Raw genomic sequence first — 15,062 nt, forward strand, 5'->3', positions numbered from 1 at the left:
TTTTCTCTTTCTACACTTTTGAAGGTCTCCAGCATATCCTTAATGCTGAGGAATACAAATTTACCAATTTCAAAAAGACCTAGATATTGTAAAGTTGCAAAATAGACTGTTATTTCTCGTTTGCTTTTGGTGATCCCATGAGATCCGGTTTGTATAGAAGATTGGGTCTCCTTTTTTGAGAACCATGTTTTGATGTAGGCTCTCTCTTTTTGGTATACGGCTTGTATCCGGAGCCTTTTCCCCCAACAATTAATAAAATTATTTATCTTATCAAAAAAAGCTTTTAAATTTATCTACGCGTTAGGTGAACACCATAAGTGCTTATAGAACTTTGCTTATAAGCCAAAATCAACCGAAAGCCAGAAGTTGGTCACCCCAGTTTATAGCATTTCAGCTTATAAGTACTTGTGGTTTGACGAAATATTTACTATTTTATCCCTATTTTAAAAAAAAAAAATTGTGGTGTCCGAGCGAGCTTGCACGCACCTCGACTAATTCCACGGGATACCTGCCACCTCCCCTCAACAATAGGTACCACGTAACTCTGTCCACCAAGGCTAGAACAAATGGGAAGAAATCACCTAGTGTTTTTTCTCTGTTGGGATTTGAACTTGAGACCTCATGGTGCTCAACCCACTTCATTGATCACTAGGCCACACCCTTGGGTGCTACCATTTTATCCCAATATCTTTCTAATTCTCAAAATACTTTTCCCAAGATAGAATTCTTGACTCCCTCTCCATTCTGTTTTTAAAGAGCAGCCCGGTGCACAAAGCATCCCAAGTTAGCAAGGTTCGGGAAGGGTGGCACCCAAGGGGTGTGATGTAGCTTTCACGGCTCTATTCCATTATTGTCGCCCATTTTTCTCCTTGTATATATATTTTTTTAATTATAAAAAAGGGCAGCCCGATGCACAAAGCATCCATCGTTAGCAGCGCTCGAGGAAGGCCGCACCTTGGAGGGTGTGATGTAGACACCTACCCTAATGCAAGCATTAGTGGCTGCTTCCCACGTCTCAAACCCGTGACCTATAGTCACACGGAGATAACTTTACCGTTGCTCCAAGGCTCCCGTTCAATTATATTTTTTATAAATAACTTTGACATATTTGACATTTTAATAGAAAAAAAAATTATCAGCACTTTCTTACCAATCGATTGCTTTTAATCAGTTTTGGTTTGCCCAAACACTTAACTACATATTTATAAAATCAGTTTCAGAACTTAATGCTTCTCAGCTACTTTCAACCAGCTAAACCAAACAGTCTCTTAGTATTAAAATGTGTGAACTGTTAGTACAAAGTTAGTCTCTAATTGGTTAAATATAAGACATAAATAGCATCTCACACCTATAAGTATGTCTATCTTGTATGCTAATCATGTAATCAATTAATTTTTAGTGATTGTGGTGTCAAGAACAGCTTGTGCGCACTTCGATTATTTCACCGGATACCTGCTACCTTTCACCAACACAGGTACCAGGTAACTCTATCCACCAAGTTTTACGCGGATGGAAAAAACCAAATGTTTTTGCCTCCGGTAGGATTTGATTCTCTTCTGACTTCATTGACCACTAGGCTACATCCTTGGGTGCATCATCAAATAATGAATATATCTCCTCTTCTCTTATCTCACACAGTATCAAAGCAGGCAATTGTCCTGAGTTCGAGTGTTATTGCTATCTATTAACAGCAAATAATTTCACATACAAGGCCAAAAACAGAATCTGTCCCACTCATGAAGAGGCATGTTGTAGACCTAATAAATAAATGAACCTCTCTAATAGTTTAAACTTTTGGATGAGACAGTCACATAATTCAATATGGTATCAGAGCCTCTACAATCTTAGTAGAGGTAGACTCAAGTATCTTTGCCATGCCGGAGGGTATGTCTTATGCCATTTGTCTGGGCAATACTTTTCTTTAATTTTCTTCTCTTCAACGATTGGCTCAATTCATCTTTCCGGTCGGGACCTTTCTCTATTTAGCGACATCGCGCTTCATCTATGCGACATTGTGCTTCTCTTCTACGACTGCTCTGACGACACCATTGCTTCTCTTCAAGACTTTAATAACAGCTTTGTGTCTCTTTGCAGCGACCATTTGGTGCCGCACCCTTTCCCCCCACTAGTTAAGTGATGTCGTGCCTATTTTCTGTGGCAGTTCGAGCAGCGACACGGCTCTTTTCCACCACTTTCCAAATAGCAAACTTCTCCGACAAGATTCTGATGGCTAGAGCATTTTCAACCAGATTTCCACTTTGAGCTGAAATGTTTTACTTGAGCTGAGGGTCTATTGGAAATAGTCTTTTTATGTTCATAGGGTAGGGGTCTGCATACCCACTACCCTCCCCAGACCCCACTTGTGGAATTACACTGGTATGTTGTTGTTGTTGAGATTGAGGGGGCTAGTTAGAACGTAAAGAGTTGGTGTTAGAATAGTGGTAAGTGTTGGTATGAAATAAGTTCCTAATTGGTTAGAATAGTGTTAGTGTGAAGCAAGTACCTCGTCATGTCTCACGCCCTAAAATAGGTGTGCCTTGTATTCCGCTATCATCATGTAATTAATATATCTCTTTCTTTCTCCTATTTTCTCACAGAAGAATTATAATAAAAAACAGAGAAGACACATTTAAGCACTCTCGAGTGTGTGCTTAATGCAAAGAACCCTAATCCATCAATTTGGAATGTTGATCAGATGCATAACAACAACAACAACAACAAGATACCAATGTTGATGAGATGCATAATTGTCCTATTTATTTTCTAAATGTGGTACAGACGAAATAAACATACTTAGTAATGAGAGGGACAGATTGGCGCAATATAGCCTCATACTTATACTAGGTGAAATGTCTCGATAAAAAGATCAGATACTTACTTCGACTAGCTTATACAGCTCCTTGGGAGGTAATTTAATGGCGTCAAGCATTTTTGGCTTTCCGCATTTCTGCGCCAAAGCTTCCACCTCCTTGCAGATACCCCGCACAGCATCCTGACAAGACAAAGTTGAAAAGCAAACAGCTTAGTTGCTGCAACTTCTTAAATTACATTTCTGTTAACTGGTAGCTATCATATCAATGTAAGAAAAATCATTGTTAACTGTGAAATCATCTATAAGAGAAGCAAAGCAAAAATTCAAATGGTCCATGGCTGATTTTCAGGAGTTACCGAAAAAATAAATTAGCTGTCCTATCCAGTGTTATCAAAGGCGCGCTTAAAGAGCGCTTAAGCCCTGAAGCAAGGCTCAAAACATGTTGAGCGCTTCGCCTCTCTTATGTGCGCTTCAGTGTCATCATCAAGGGTTTAAGACATACTTTTCCTTGCCAATGAGCGTCTCCTACGGAGGTGACACTAAACAATTGATATTTCACTTTATCGTAATATTTTTTTTCAATTTCTTCGTCCATATATTTGTTATTCATGCTTATAATTATTAGTGTTGGACTAAACATATATATTTGTAGATTCTCTTCCTTTGCTCCTTTTTTCATTAAAGCCCACGATTTAAAGCGCTTAAAGCCCCAACAACCTTAGAGCTTTTTGCGCTTTTTGCTTTTGATAACACTGGTCCTACCTCTTTATAAACTAGTCATATTACAGCAGATTTTTGGCGTCTTGAAGGGCTGATACAGACAACAGTGTTATCAAAGGCGCGCTTAAGCCTTGAAGCGAGGGTCAAAACATGTTGAGCGCTTCGCCTCGCTTAATGTGCACTTCAGTGTCATCATCAAGGCTCTAGGACATATTTTTCCTTGCCAATAAGCATCTCCTAAAGACGCGACACTAAACAATTGATATTTCACTTTATCGTAAATTTTTTTACAATTTCTTTGTCCATATATTTATTATTCATGCTTATTATTATTAGCCTTGGACTAAACAATATATTTGTATTTTTTCTCCATATGCGCCTCTTTTCATTAAAGCCCCCGCTTCATTTGCGCTTTGTGCTTAAAGCCCCAAGAGACCTTAGAGCTTTTTTGCGCTTTTGATGACACTGATAGACAATTTGGAGATGAAAAGAAAAAGATGGCTAGGCAATGAGTAGTCACTACAAGGCATGAAAAGGCTTGTCATGATTGAGTTTCAGAAAGCTGTTTCCAAGTGAATATTTCAGTCAAGGTTTGATCCTACCTGCTCTACCTCTGATAAAGAAATGGACCCTTGGGCCTAACTCAACCCCAAAAGCTAGCATAGCTCATGAGGGGAGGGCTGCCCAAGAACATATAAGGAGACCAAGAACCCCTTATCCCACGATGTTTGCCAATGGTAAAAATAATTACCAGTAGGAATGTGCTGGCAAGAAAAGAAATGTAGGCCCTGGAAATCCTAAAATGGATTTAAAAACCATTTTGTTCAAGCAATATGCGTACTTGGTGAGTGATGGAGTTTTCCTAATAATCGGTAGGTTATTTGGACTGTTTCTTTGTTTCGAGTGGCAGGGATAGTCAGTGAGACAACCACAATCCTGAAAATCATGCATTCAAGTGTTTTTCACTACTGCCTCAAGATAATGTCACTATGGCTAGATGCAATCTTGAAATTACTCACCGAATCGACTAGGTCTGGTCTTGTTTCAATGTTTTCCTATATAAGCATACCAAACCTTTGTACTTGGGACAAAGTTGAATGAATTAAATGCCAGAGATGTGTAAGTGCTTCCTCTTCTCCTTATTTTCCTCTCCTGTCATCCTTTCCTCTCATTCTTGTTTCCTAGTTAGTTCTATTACTCTTTCTTTTTGATAAAGTATGTAAATTTTATTGAATCAAGTACCAAGAAGGTACTGCAAAATAGAAATTTACAGAATTACAGTGTCTCCGGGAGACATTACAAAGTCATCTCAACAATCTAACACAACTGATCATTCATCTATTGTCCTTTCCTTACACCAATAGATTAAATTCTCTATACATTTACATTTAACAGCTGCAATCTGTTTCCTCTCTCCCTCAAAACACCTTTTATTTCTTTCTAACCAGATACTCCACATAATACACAAAGGGGCTGTTCTCCATATTTTCTCATTCCTGCTTCCAATCTTCTGAACTTGCCAGCTTAGTTAGTTTTCTTACTTTTTTACTCTCTGATCATTCCTTGCTGTTCCTACATTTCATACATTCTGACAAGCAAGTGAACAGCCTTAAACACCACTATTTCAGTAAATATGCAAGGCACATACAAGTCTATTTTATTTTGTGGTTCAAGTTGTTAATTTTCTTCTATACAAGCTAAAAACAACCACAAGTTATTCTCTGTTTGTCTAATGGTTGTATTGAGTGTTAAAACATCCTGCATCAATAAATCATGTACACATGCCATCATAGACAATGCGTCTTGTAATAGGTAGAACTGGCACCAGACGAATAATACATCTCTTATACTGCCAAAAAAGTAATTAGCAAATTTTGCAGCAGCAACCTCAAATGCATTCTAAAATCTGTCTTCCACTTTTCAGATTACAAAAATAGCTAATAAGCTAAAGGCTAGAATTCTTCAGCGAGACAGCAACTAAGAAAAAATGCTTCCAGGCACGGTTCACGAGGAAAGTCTTGTTTTAGCCTAGAGTTGGTCAAAACTGTCCTTTTCCGACAGGCCATGGCCGGATCTTGTACGATGGGGGAAATTATTATATTCTACAACGCAGGTTTCAAGTCTTACGACATTACTAGGTGCATTAATGGAGCAGAATCTTGGTACGAGTGGGTTGAATGCAGTCGGAATTTAATGAGGAGAGTTAAAGTTAGCCGCAAAGTTTTAAAATGGTTAGTTTCAGTATTTATTGAAGCTTCGAAGGTACAGGGGAAAGCAATCAAGAGATGGAAGTTGAAGGACCATTTCTCAGAGTTTTACTGCACTCTTAAATACAACAATAGCGGCAGATATATCAGCTTTATTGCCACTCAGGGACAAAACAAGTCGATCATTATTACACCGGAAATTACATTCAATGCTGGTTGGGGGAACATTGCTCACAAAATAGCAAACTTTATTTATGAACCAGAAAAAGTACAAGTTCAACAAAACACGGTGAAGCAGCTTGACCAATCATTCAAAGAAGCTTGCATCAGCAACAGATGGACGACAGAGGCAACAAAACAGGCACAGATACAGATAGTGGATGACTGTATTAAGATCACAGGCGGAACATCGAAATCGGAGAAAGATCTGTTGGAGAGATGCCTCGTCGGAAAATTCCAGAGCCCACCACAGGAGACCCCAACCTTGAATGATGTGAGGAGATGGGCATGCAACAACTGGAAATCAGCCACAGGGGTAAATGTTCTTGCTATTAATGATGGACATTTCATGTTCGAACTTCCATCAAGAGTTTTGGCAGAGCACGTAATGTCAGGGGAATGGGTCTGGAAAAAGATGAAGTTGCATTTAGAATGGTGGAACCCAACTACAGGGTGCTGGCCGGCAGAAATAAGGAGAGATTGGGTATGGATCAGACTTCTAGGGTTACCCATGAATTTGTGGTCCCAGGGAATATTCAAGCAGATCGGAGACCAGTGTGGTGGCTTCATCGAGACGGAAGAAGAGACATCCCTCAAAAACCATCTTCACTGGGCTCGTATCAAGGTGAAAGGCGATGGAAAAATGGTGCTGAAGAAATAGAGATGACCAGCGAGGGGTTTACAAACACCATTCCGGTATGGTGTGAAATTCCGGTGACCGTGAAAGAAGAGAAAGTAGAAAGAGAAGGTGAGGCTTTTGACCCAGCAGTTAATATAGGAGAAAGAGAAGGCGAGGCTTTTGACCCAGCAGTTAATAAAGGAAACCAGTCCTTTTTAGTGAAAGAATCAGCTAATATTAAGGTAACCCATGTGGGCACCTCGAAAGATGGGGAAATTTCAAATGGAGTGGCACGTGACCAGGAGGCAAAAAGGAAAGGACCTTTATCAACTACAGCGGGCCAAATTAAAAGAGGGGGATATATGGGCCTAGCTATTAAAGGCCCAACAGATGGGGACCAGACAAAACAATTAAATTCTGAGGCCCATTATGAAGACATGGTAAATATCGAAATTCAGGCAAATATATCACAAATTAACAAGCGTAATAGATCCCAAAGTCTGGAAATACAAGGAGTAAAAGATATCGAATTCAACCAACTTGAACCAAAAGATGGGGACTCGCCAATGGAGATAGCAAGATACAAAGAGAAAGATGAAACTGGCGTTTTGCAATTGAAGGCGCAAGAAGAAAATTCAAGTTTCATATCAGAAGATGCAGTACCACTGAAGATTCAATTACCTGAGGAAGGAACCACTCAAATTTTGAGTACTCCGGTCTGGGTTCAGCAACATATAATGAGTATGGGTACAGAATTTGGAGTTAATTTCAAAGGGTGCGAGGAGAAGGCAAAGGAGCTGTTCATGAAGATTGACAATAACAAACAGGAGAACAAGGAGAAACAAGGGGATCAGGCAATTATAAAGAGGAAGGGGATAAATGAGCTAAAAGGATTAGAGTTGAATACCAAATTCATGAGTTATGGTACCAGGAGTAGGGGGGGATATTTGGCTATCAAGGATCAATGAAACTAAATATAGTGTCGTGGAATGTAAGGGGGCTGAATTGTGCTAAGAAAAGAAACATGATCAAAAACATACTACTTACTTGGAAGGCAGATGTGCTATGCTTCCAGGAAACAAAAGTGGAAGGGGAAATTGCAGAAATAGTAAAAGATGTATGGGGGAATAGATGGGTGAGTTATGTACAATTGGAGGCAAGTGGAACTACGGGTGGAATTGTTATAATGTGGGATAGAAGGGTCGGGGAAGGAACACTCAGCAGTGTGGGAGCTTACTCTGTTTCCTGCAGTTTCTCAGGGATAGATAAAGACTTCAACTGGCATATTACAGGAGTCTATGCACCAAACGATAGAGTGGAGAGGGAAGAGACTGGGTGGGAGATTGGAGCAGCTAGAGGGTTAATTTCAGGCCCGTGGGTGCTGTGTGGAGATTTCAATATTGTCAGACATCCTTCGGAGAAAAAAAGTTGCAACAGAATCAGTAAAGCAATGACGGATTTCTCTGATTTCATTGAGGATATGGAATTAGTAGATCTGGAATTATCAGGGGGAAATTTCACTTGGAAGAAAGGAGACAGATTCACAATAGCAGCAAGAATTGACAGGTTCCTCTTTTCTGAAGAATGGGATGCAAACTTCAGAAATATTAAACAATCCATTATTCACAGAGTGACCTCTGATCATTCGCCTATAATGTTGCAATGTCCTATAATGTTGCAATGTGGAGGTTGGGAAACTACGAATTCCTACTTTAAGTTTGAAAATTGGTGGCTGGATACAGAAGGGTTCAATGAAAGAGTGAAGGGGTGGTGGGATTCTTTCAACCACAGTGGGAAACCTGATTACATTCTGGTGACAAAGCTAAAAGCTTTAAAGGGGAAATTGAAAGAATGGAGCAAGACAGCACAAGGCAATCTGGGAATTCAAAGGCAGAAAGTGTTAAGCCAACTAGCTAAGTTGGAGGAAACACAAGAGCAGAGAGCTTTAGAGGAAGAAGAGATAGCCTCCAGGCTACCTCTCACCATGGAATTTGAAGATATAGCCAGAAAAGAAGAGACAAAATGGATACAAAGATCAAGGGCAACTTGGCTAAAACAAGGGGATAGGAACACTAGTTTCTTTCACAGAACAGCTAATGCTCATAGAAGAAGCAACACAATTGACAAGCTGAGGGTTAGAGGAGAAACAATAACTGATCCAACAGAGGTACAAGAGGAAATTGTTGATTACTATGAGAAATTGTATACTGAGACAGGACTGGAGACCACAATTAGACATGAGAGATTGCCCCATGATTGATGATGCTAGCAATAACCTCCTGCAGGCACCATTTGAAGCTCAAGAAATTCTGGACAGCATAAAAGCTTGTGCAGGTGACAAAGCACCAGGCCCGGATGGATTTACCATGGCATTTTTCAGTCAGTGCTGGGAAATCATCAGCCCAGACCTAGTTGCAGCTTTTCAGAATTTCCATAAAGAAGGAATCTTTGAAAGGAGCCTCAATGCCACTTTTGTGGCACTCATTCCAAAGAAGAAGGGAGCAGTGGAGTTAAATGATTTCAGACCAATCAGCCTGATAGGGGGGGTTTACAAGATCATAGCTAAATTACTAGCTGAAAGACTGAAAAAAGTTATTCACAAGCTAGTGGATAGACAGCAGATGGCCTTTATCAAAGGCAGACAGACAGATCATGGATGCAGTGCTGATTGCAAATGAATGTATGGAGTCTAGACAGAGAAGCCAGAAACCAGGAATTCTATGTAAGCTAGATATACAGAAAGCATATGATCACTTGAATTGGAATTTTCTTGTTCAAATGCTACAGAAGATGGGTTTTGGTGCCAGATGGATCAGATGGATAAAGCAATGCATTAGTACAGTCAAATTCTCTGTCTTGATTAACAGAACCCCAAATAGCTTTTTCTCCTCTCAGAGGGGTTTGAGACAGGGAGACCCCTTATCCCCATTTCTCTTCATCTTAGCAATGGAAGGTTTGAGTAACATGATTCAAACAGCAAAGGTAAAAGGTTGGGTCAGGGGATTTCAAGTGGACAACAGATTAGTAAATAACTTGGAAGTAACTCATTTGCAATATGCAGATGATACATTGGTTATTTGTGAAGCAGTGGAAGAACAGATACTGGTTCTGAGGGTCATCTTCATCATATTTGAAGCAGTATCAGGGCTACATATCAACAGGGGGAAAAAGCTTCATTTATCCCATCAATGAAGTAACAGATTTGGAAAGTTTGGCAGAAAAGTTGGGAGGTAAAGTAGGAGAACTTCCAACAACATATCTAGGCATGCCTTTGGGAGCAAAAAGCAAGTCTAAGGGAATATGGAATGGGGTGGTGGAGAAGTGTGAGAAGAGATTAACAAACTGGAAAAGTCAATATCTCTCCTTGGGAGGAAGACTGACTTTGGTCAATAGTGTGCTTGATGCTCGACCTTCTTACATGATGTCAGTTTTCCCTGCTCCAGTGAGTGTGATAAAAAGAATTGATGCCTTAAGAAGGAATTTTTTCTGGCAGGGTAATGAAGACAAGAAAAAGTTCCATCTGGTCAATTGGGAGAAAGTAACAATGAACAAGAAAGAAGGAGGTGTGGGGATCAGAGACATGAAAATGCAGAACAGAAGTTTGATGATGAAATGGTTATGGAAATTTGCAACAACTGACAATATGCTATGGAAGGAGGTCATCTCTGCAAAGTATGGTATGGAGAATAGCTGGATGACAAATGTGGTGACAATACCATATGGTTGTAGTGTATGGAGAACAATCAGAAATCTATGGCCTTTAGTCCTAAACAGATCCAGTTTCAAAGTTGGCAATGGCCTGAAAGTTTCCTTCTGGGATGACAAGTGGATTGGTCATGAACCTCTAAAGCAACTCTATCCAGATCTATACACATTATGCCTTCAACAACAAGCTACAGTTGCTGAATTATGGACAGGACAAGGTTGGAATTTACACCTCAGAAGACATTTAAATGACTGGGAAATGGAAAGAATAGCGGCCTTCTACTCCACAGTTGATCAATTCAATAATTTAACAGGAGAAAGAGATACTATGGTTTGGAAGATAGACAACAAAGGTTTGTTCACTGTAAATTCTGCTTACAGAGACCTGAACACATCAAACAACCAGGAGGTAGGATGGCCATGGAAGATGATATGGAAAACTAAAATACCTTACAAGGTAAATTGTTTTTCCTGGCTATTGGCAAAGGAAGTAGTGTTGACTCATGAGAATTTAAACAAGAGGGGGTTCCAGTTGTGCTCTAGATGCTATTTATGTGGGGAACAAGCAGAGACAATCAACCATCTTTTTTTACACTGCAAATGGGCAGATCAGTTATGGAAGATATTCATCAGTCTGAGGAAGATCAGGTGGGTGAAACCAGGGAGCATTAAAGGAGTTCTTAGCTGCTGGAACAGAGATGGCAATGCTGCAAGACAGAAAGAGAGATGGAAAATTGTCCCAGCATGTATTTGGTGGACAGTATGGAAAGAAAGGAAACAGAGATGTTTTGAGGGCAAACAAAGTGACCTACAGAAGTTTAAAATGAATTTTAGCTCTATACTATTTTTGGTGTAAACAGGAAGTTTTAGGTCAAACTGAAGATATTTTTGATGTTTTAGATTACTTGTAAGGAAGAATATAGATAGGAGATCAAGCTGTAAGGTGTAACATTTTGAAAGGGGGACTACATTCTTTTTGATGTAGTATACCTGTGGATATATAGTTAACTGTTACCATTATCAAAAAAAAAAAAAAAAAAAAAAGAATGATTATAACTACATACTAAAAGATCAAATCACGGGACCATAGCCATGCTTCAATTAGCCCAACCAGGAATGACTGGAAATGATGTCAGGTCAGGGGAAACATGAAAAGGAAAAGAGGGCCCTCACAGTAATGTGTAATTACGGCATACTGTAAGGCGTGATAAATTATCTAAGAGCATATACGCAAAAGAACTTTTTATTCCAAGCAACTACAACCAGGAAACTAAATTGATTAAAATTAACTTTGATTGGACAACAATAGGCCAACAACTTGATAAACTGGGCTTAGAACAGTATTATAAGTTTTTCCATTAAAAGAAAACAGTAACATAAATTAAAGATAAAACCTGCCCAACTTCTACAGCTTCAAGCAACTTGTCCTCGGGAAGAAAATCACAGTACCCCTGTAACAAGAAGATTAAATAGTAATGAATTGGATGACACTATCATAGGCAATTGGCGTCTACATAGTAGGAAGAAAATCAACTGATCATAGCGCCTGTTAGTAGCACATTCATGCACACAGTAACTGCCTGACAATTTCATAGCATGCTATTTGTTAACCATTCAAATCGTTTTTAGACTTTATGCGTTACATTCTGAAAGTGCATTACAACCTACAGAAAGCAGGTTCTCATCTCCAGGAAACCTGTGCCAGTGACTAGGCTCAATCCAGGGGCGGATCCAGTGCAATGGTGACGGCTTCATGTGAACCCAGTACTTTTTGCATACACCATGTATTTGTATTAAAAAATTCATTAAATGTATAAGAATATTTAGCTCGGAACCCAGTCCGTTTGTCCGGTTATTATTGTATATTGACTTAAGATCCCTATAGGAACCCATAAACTTAAAATCCTAGATCCGCCTCTGCTCGTGTCATACTGAGGGCATAATGACATGGGTCATACATGTACAACTCTATGCTCCTTGGATAGAAGAATATTCAACATTTATAATCTGTCTTTCATCATAAAACCTTTACTAGATGGAAAATCTACCTCAATCATCAATATTGCATTTCTGGTGCCTGCTAGTAACAAATCCAATTTCGAGTTTTCCATTTCCTGTATAGTTGGATTCACGATGAACTTCTCACCAATAAGACCAACTCGAACTCCTGCTACAATTTCTGAATTTGGTACTTCTGACAAAGCCCTGTTGCACAACTTGAAAGAAAACGCCTCAAATTATCACCAGTAAACCAGTCTTTACTATAGTAGGAATGGAAGAGCATCAAAGCCAATTTGTTTACATAGCAATTCCAGCAGCCGTAACTGCCAAGGCATCTGGTGGATGCAAACCATCATAACTTAATACCTGCAAAGTCACAACAATAGTGCAACTTGAAAGGCCAGATCAAGACATTTGAGCAGATACGCTATCAAAGGGAGCATCAACAAATATTAAGAGGATGGTTGCAGATAAGCATATAATCATACCCAAGAAAGTACTTGAGTTTCATGGTAGAACCCCTTGAGCATGGTTGGACGTAAAGGCCTATCTATCAATCTACAAATGAGAACCTGCAAGAAGCGAGACATTTTAAAAAGGAAAACGTTATTGAGACCTCGTATAACACTCCACAAATACTAGCTCCCTTTTATAGCAATGGCATCCAAGCAGAAAGCATTCAGTTCCTGTGGATAAAAATACCATCTTTCAAGTTATCACGATCTTTGAAAGGCTAACATGATCACTAGCTCCAAAGGCTCTAGCACACACATTAATATTCTCTTCAGCAAAGATATAGTACATAACTACACGCTCCACCATCTCTCCTCCTTTCACTAAATGACAAGTTCTCCCAAACATCCTATAGCAATCAGCATTGCATCTGAAATTAGATTGTGTTGCAAATCATGGTCTAGTTTGTAAGACTATGATATATGAGTTTTCTTCCCAACATACTAGGGAAAGGCCTCTGTGGCACAAAGCCGTGATGGCCCAGGACAAGGTGGTGCTTGTGAGGCCTATTAGAAGTAGAAGGCGCTCCAATGATTCATGGATAATATTACTAATTTCAGCAGCTTGAATGGTTCTTTTTTATTTTGAAATGGTAAAGTATTATAGGTATCAAAAAACCAGAACCATGAAAGTGTTTTGATTACATGCCAAAAACAACAAAAAAAAAAAAAAACCCCTCTGTATCTACACAAAAGATTCAATGAATTATGGCATGGTTTCACTATCATCTATCCTATAAAAGATATCAACAAAATGCAGTCTAATTAAAGAATTCTCGTCCTTCAAAGCATCTCATATTCCTCTCTTTCCATATGAACCACCAAATAGTTGTTATTAGTGTATTCCAAGCCTTCTTCTGTTGCTTTGACATTCCTGATCTATTCCAGCATGACAATAACTCTTTGACAGAACTTGGAATCACCCATATGATTCCCAAAATGTTCAAAAATATTTGTCATAACTGGGAAGCAACTTTACAATGTAAGAAGAGATGATTGATCGTTTTGGCCTCCTCTTTGCACCTGTTAACCATTTGGAATCTCTTCTTTGTAAATTGTCCTGAGTTAACCAAGCTTTTCTAGCTGCCAACCACTCAAAACAACTAACTTCCATAGGAGCTTCTGCTTTGCAGATTTGCTTCCAGGAACCAATAAGAGTCTGATTTATTTCTTCCATGAATATGTTGAAACATGTCTCGACAGTATAAATCCCTTTGTTATGGTCTCTGCATATCAACTGATCTTCATGAGTGGTAACGCTTATACACATAGGCAGTATACTGAAAATCTTAGCAAGCTCATTCAGCTACAAATCGTTTATGTTTCTTCTGAATTTCATATTCCAACTGTTGCCTTCCCAACATTGTGCTGCTGTGAATTCTTTGTTAAGTACCAATTTGTACATAACAAGGAAAAGTTCCAAAGGTAGAAGTCCCAACTATTAATCTTGCCAAACAAAAACAAATCTTCCTTCCATTATGTTGAAGTCAATATGTTGTGAGAATACAGGCCAAAAAGAGGATATGTTCCTCCGGAGACTGATCCCTATGTTGCAATGAAATGTTCCATTTGACCAGATTGATCCCTCTGTTTTCTTTGTTGCCTTGCCATAAAAATCCCCTTCCCAGCTTGTCTATTTTTTCTCCACCTTGGATGGCATGAGAAATAACGACACAGTATATTTGATAACTGAATTAAGTACGTTGTTAATAACCACCCCCACCCCAAAGAGATGTATGCTTTTATTGTTTCACCCAATTAGACAATATTTTTTCACATCTCACCACTCCTTGCCGTATAAATTTAGACTTTGTTTTTTTTCCCAGGGACCTAGTAGGAAGGAACTCAGTTTGGCACCCTAAAACTGAAACCACATTCTACAAATTTCTATTCACAGGGATTATTTTTCTCTCGGCCCAATTAACATGAAATCCTGAAACCCCTTCAAACACACATAGAATCAGCCTCGAAAATCTTAATTGATTCACCTTGTATAACAAAAATAAGGGATTCATCTGGCATAGAAAGGCCATCTTCATGTGTACATTTCAATTAAACCACTAATCCAGTTTTCAACAACTGCAAAATTTATCATATTACTAAGTCCTTTCACTACCAACAAGAATAAAAAAGTAGATACAGGATCTCCTTGTCTAAGGCATCATCGGGAAGCAAAGAAACCCTGTTGTGATCCATTTATAAGTACGGAAAACCTGACACTGTTGCAGTGTTGTCAAAGGCGCGCTTGAAGCGCACTTAAGCCCTGA

The 15,062-nt window shown here is 39.1% G+C and overlaps 1 protein-coding gene across 1 annotated transcript in view; it reads right to left on the reverse strand.

Moving 5' to 3' along the window:
* LOC132626612 (probable polyribonucleotide nucleotidyltransferase 1, chloroplastic) overlaps positions 1–15,062 on the reverse strand; it is a 94,323-nt gene that overhangs the window by 62,339 nt on the left and 16,922 nt on the right. Inside the window, 5 exon segments of the mRNA XM_060341534.1 lie at positions 2,879–2,992; positions 11,677–11,733; positions 12,331–12,487; positions 12,585–12,649; positions 12,772–12,855. Coding sequence (XP_060197517.1) covers positions 2,879–2,992; positions 11,677–11,733; positions 12,331–12,487; positions 12,585–12,649; positions 12,772–12,855 — 477 coding nt within the window.

This window comes from Lycium barbarum, chromosome 2 (assembly GCF_019175385.1).
Source record: "Lycium barbarum isolate Lr01 chromosome 2, ASM1917538v2, whole genome shotgun sequence".
NCBI classification, from domain to species: Eukaryota; Viridiplantae; Streptophyta; class Magnoliopsida; order Solanales; family Solanaceae; genus Lycium; species Lycium barbarum.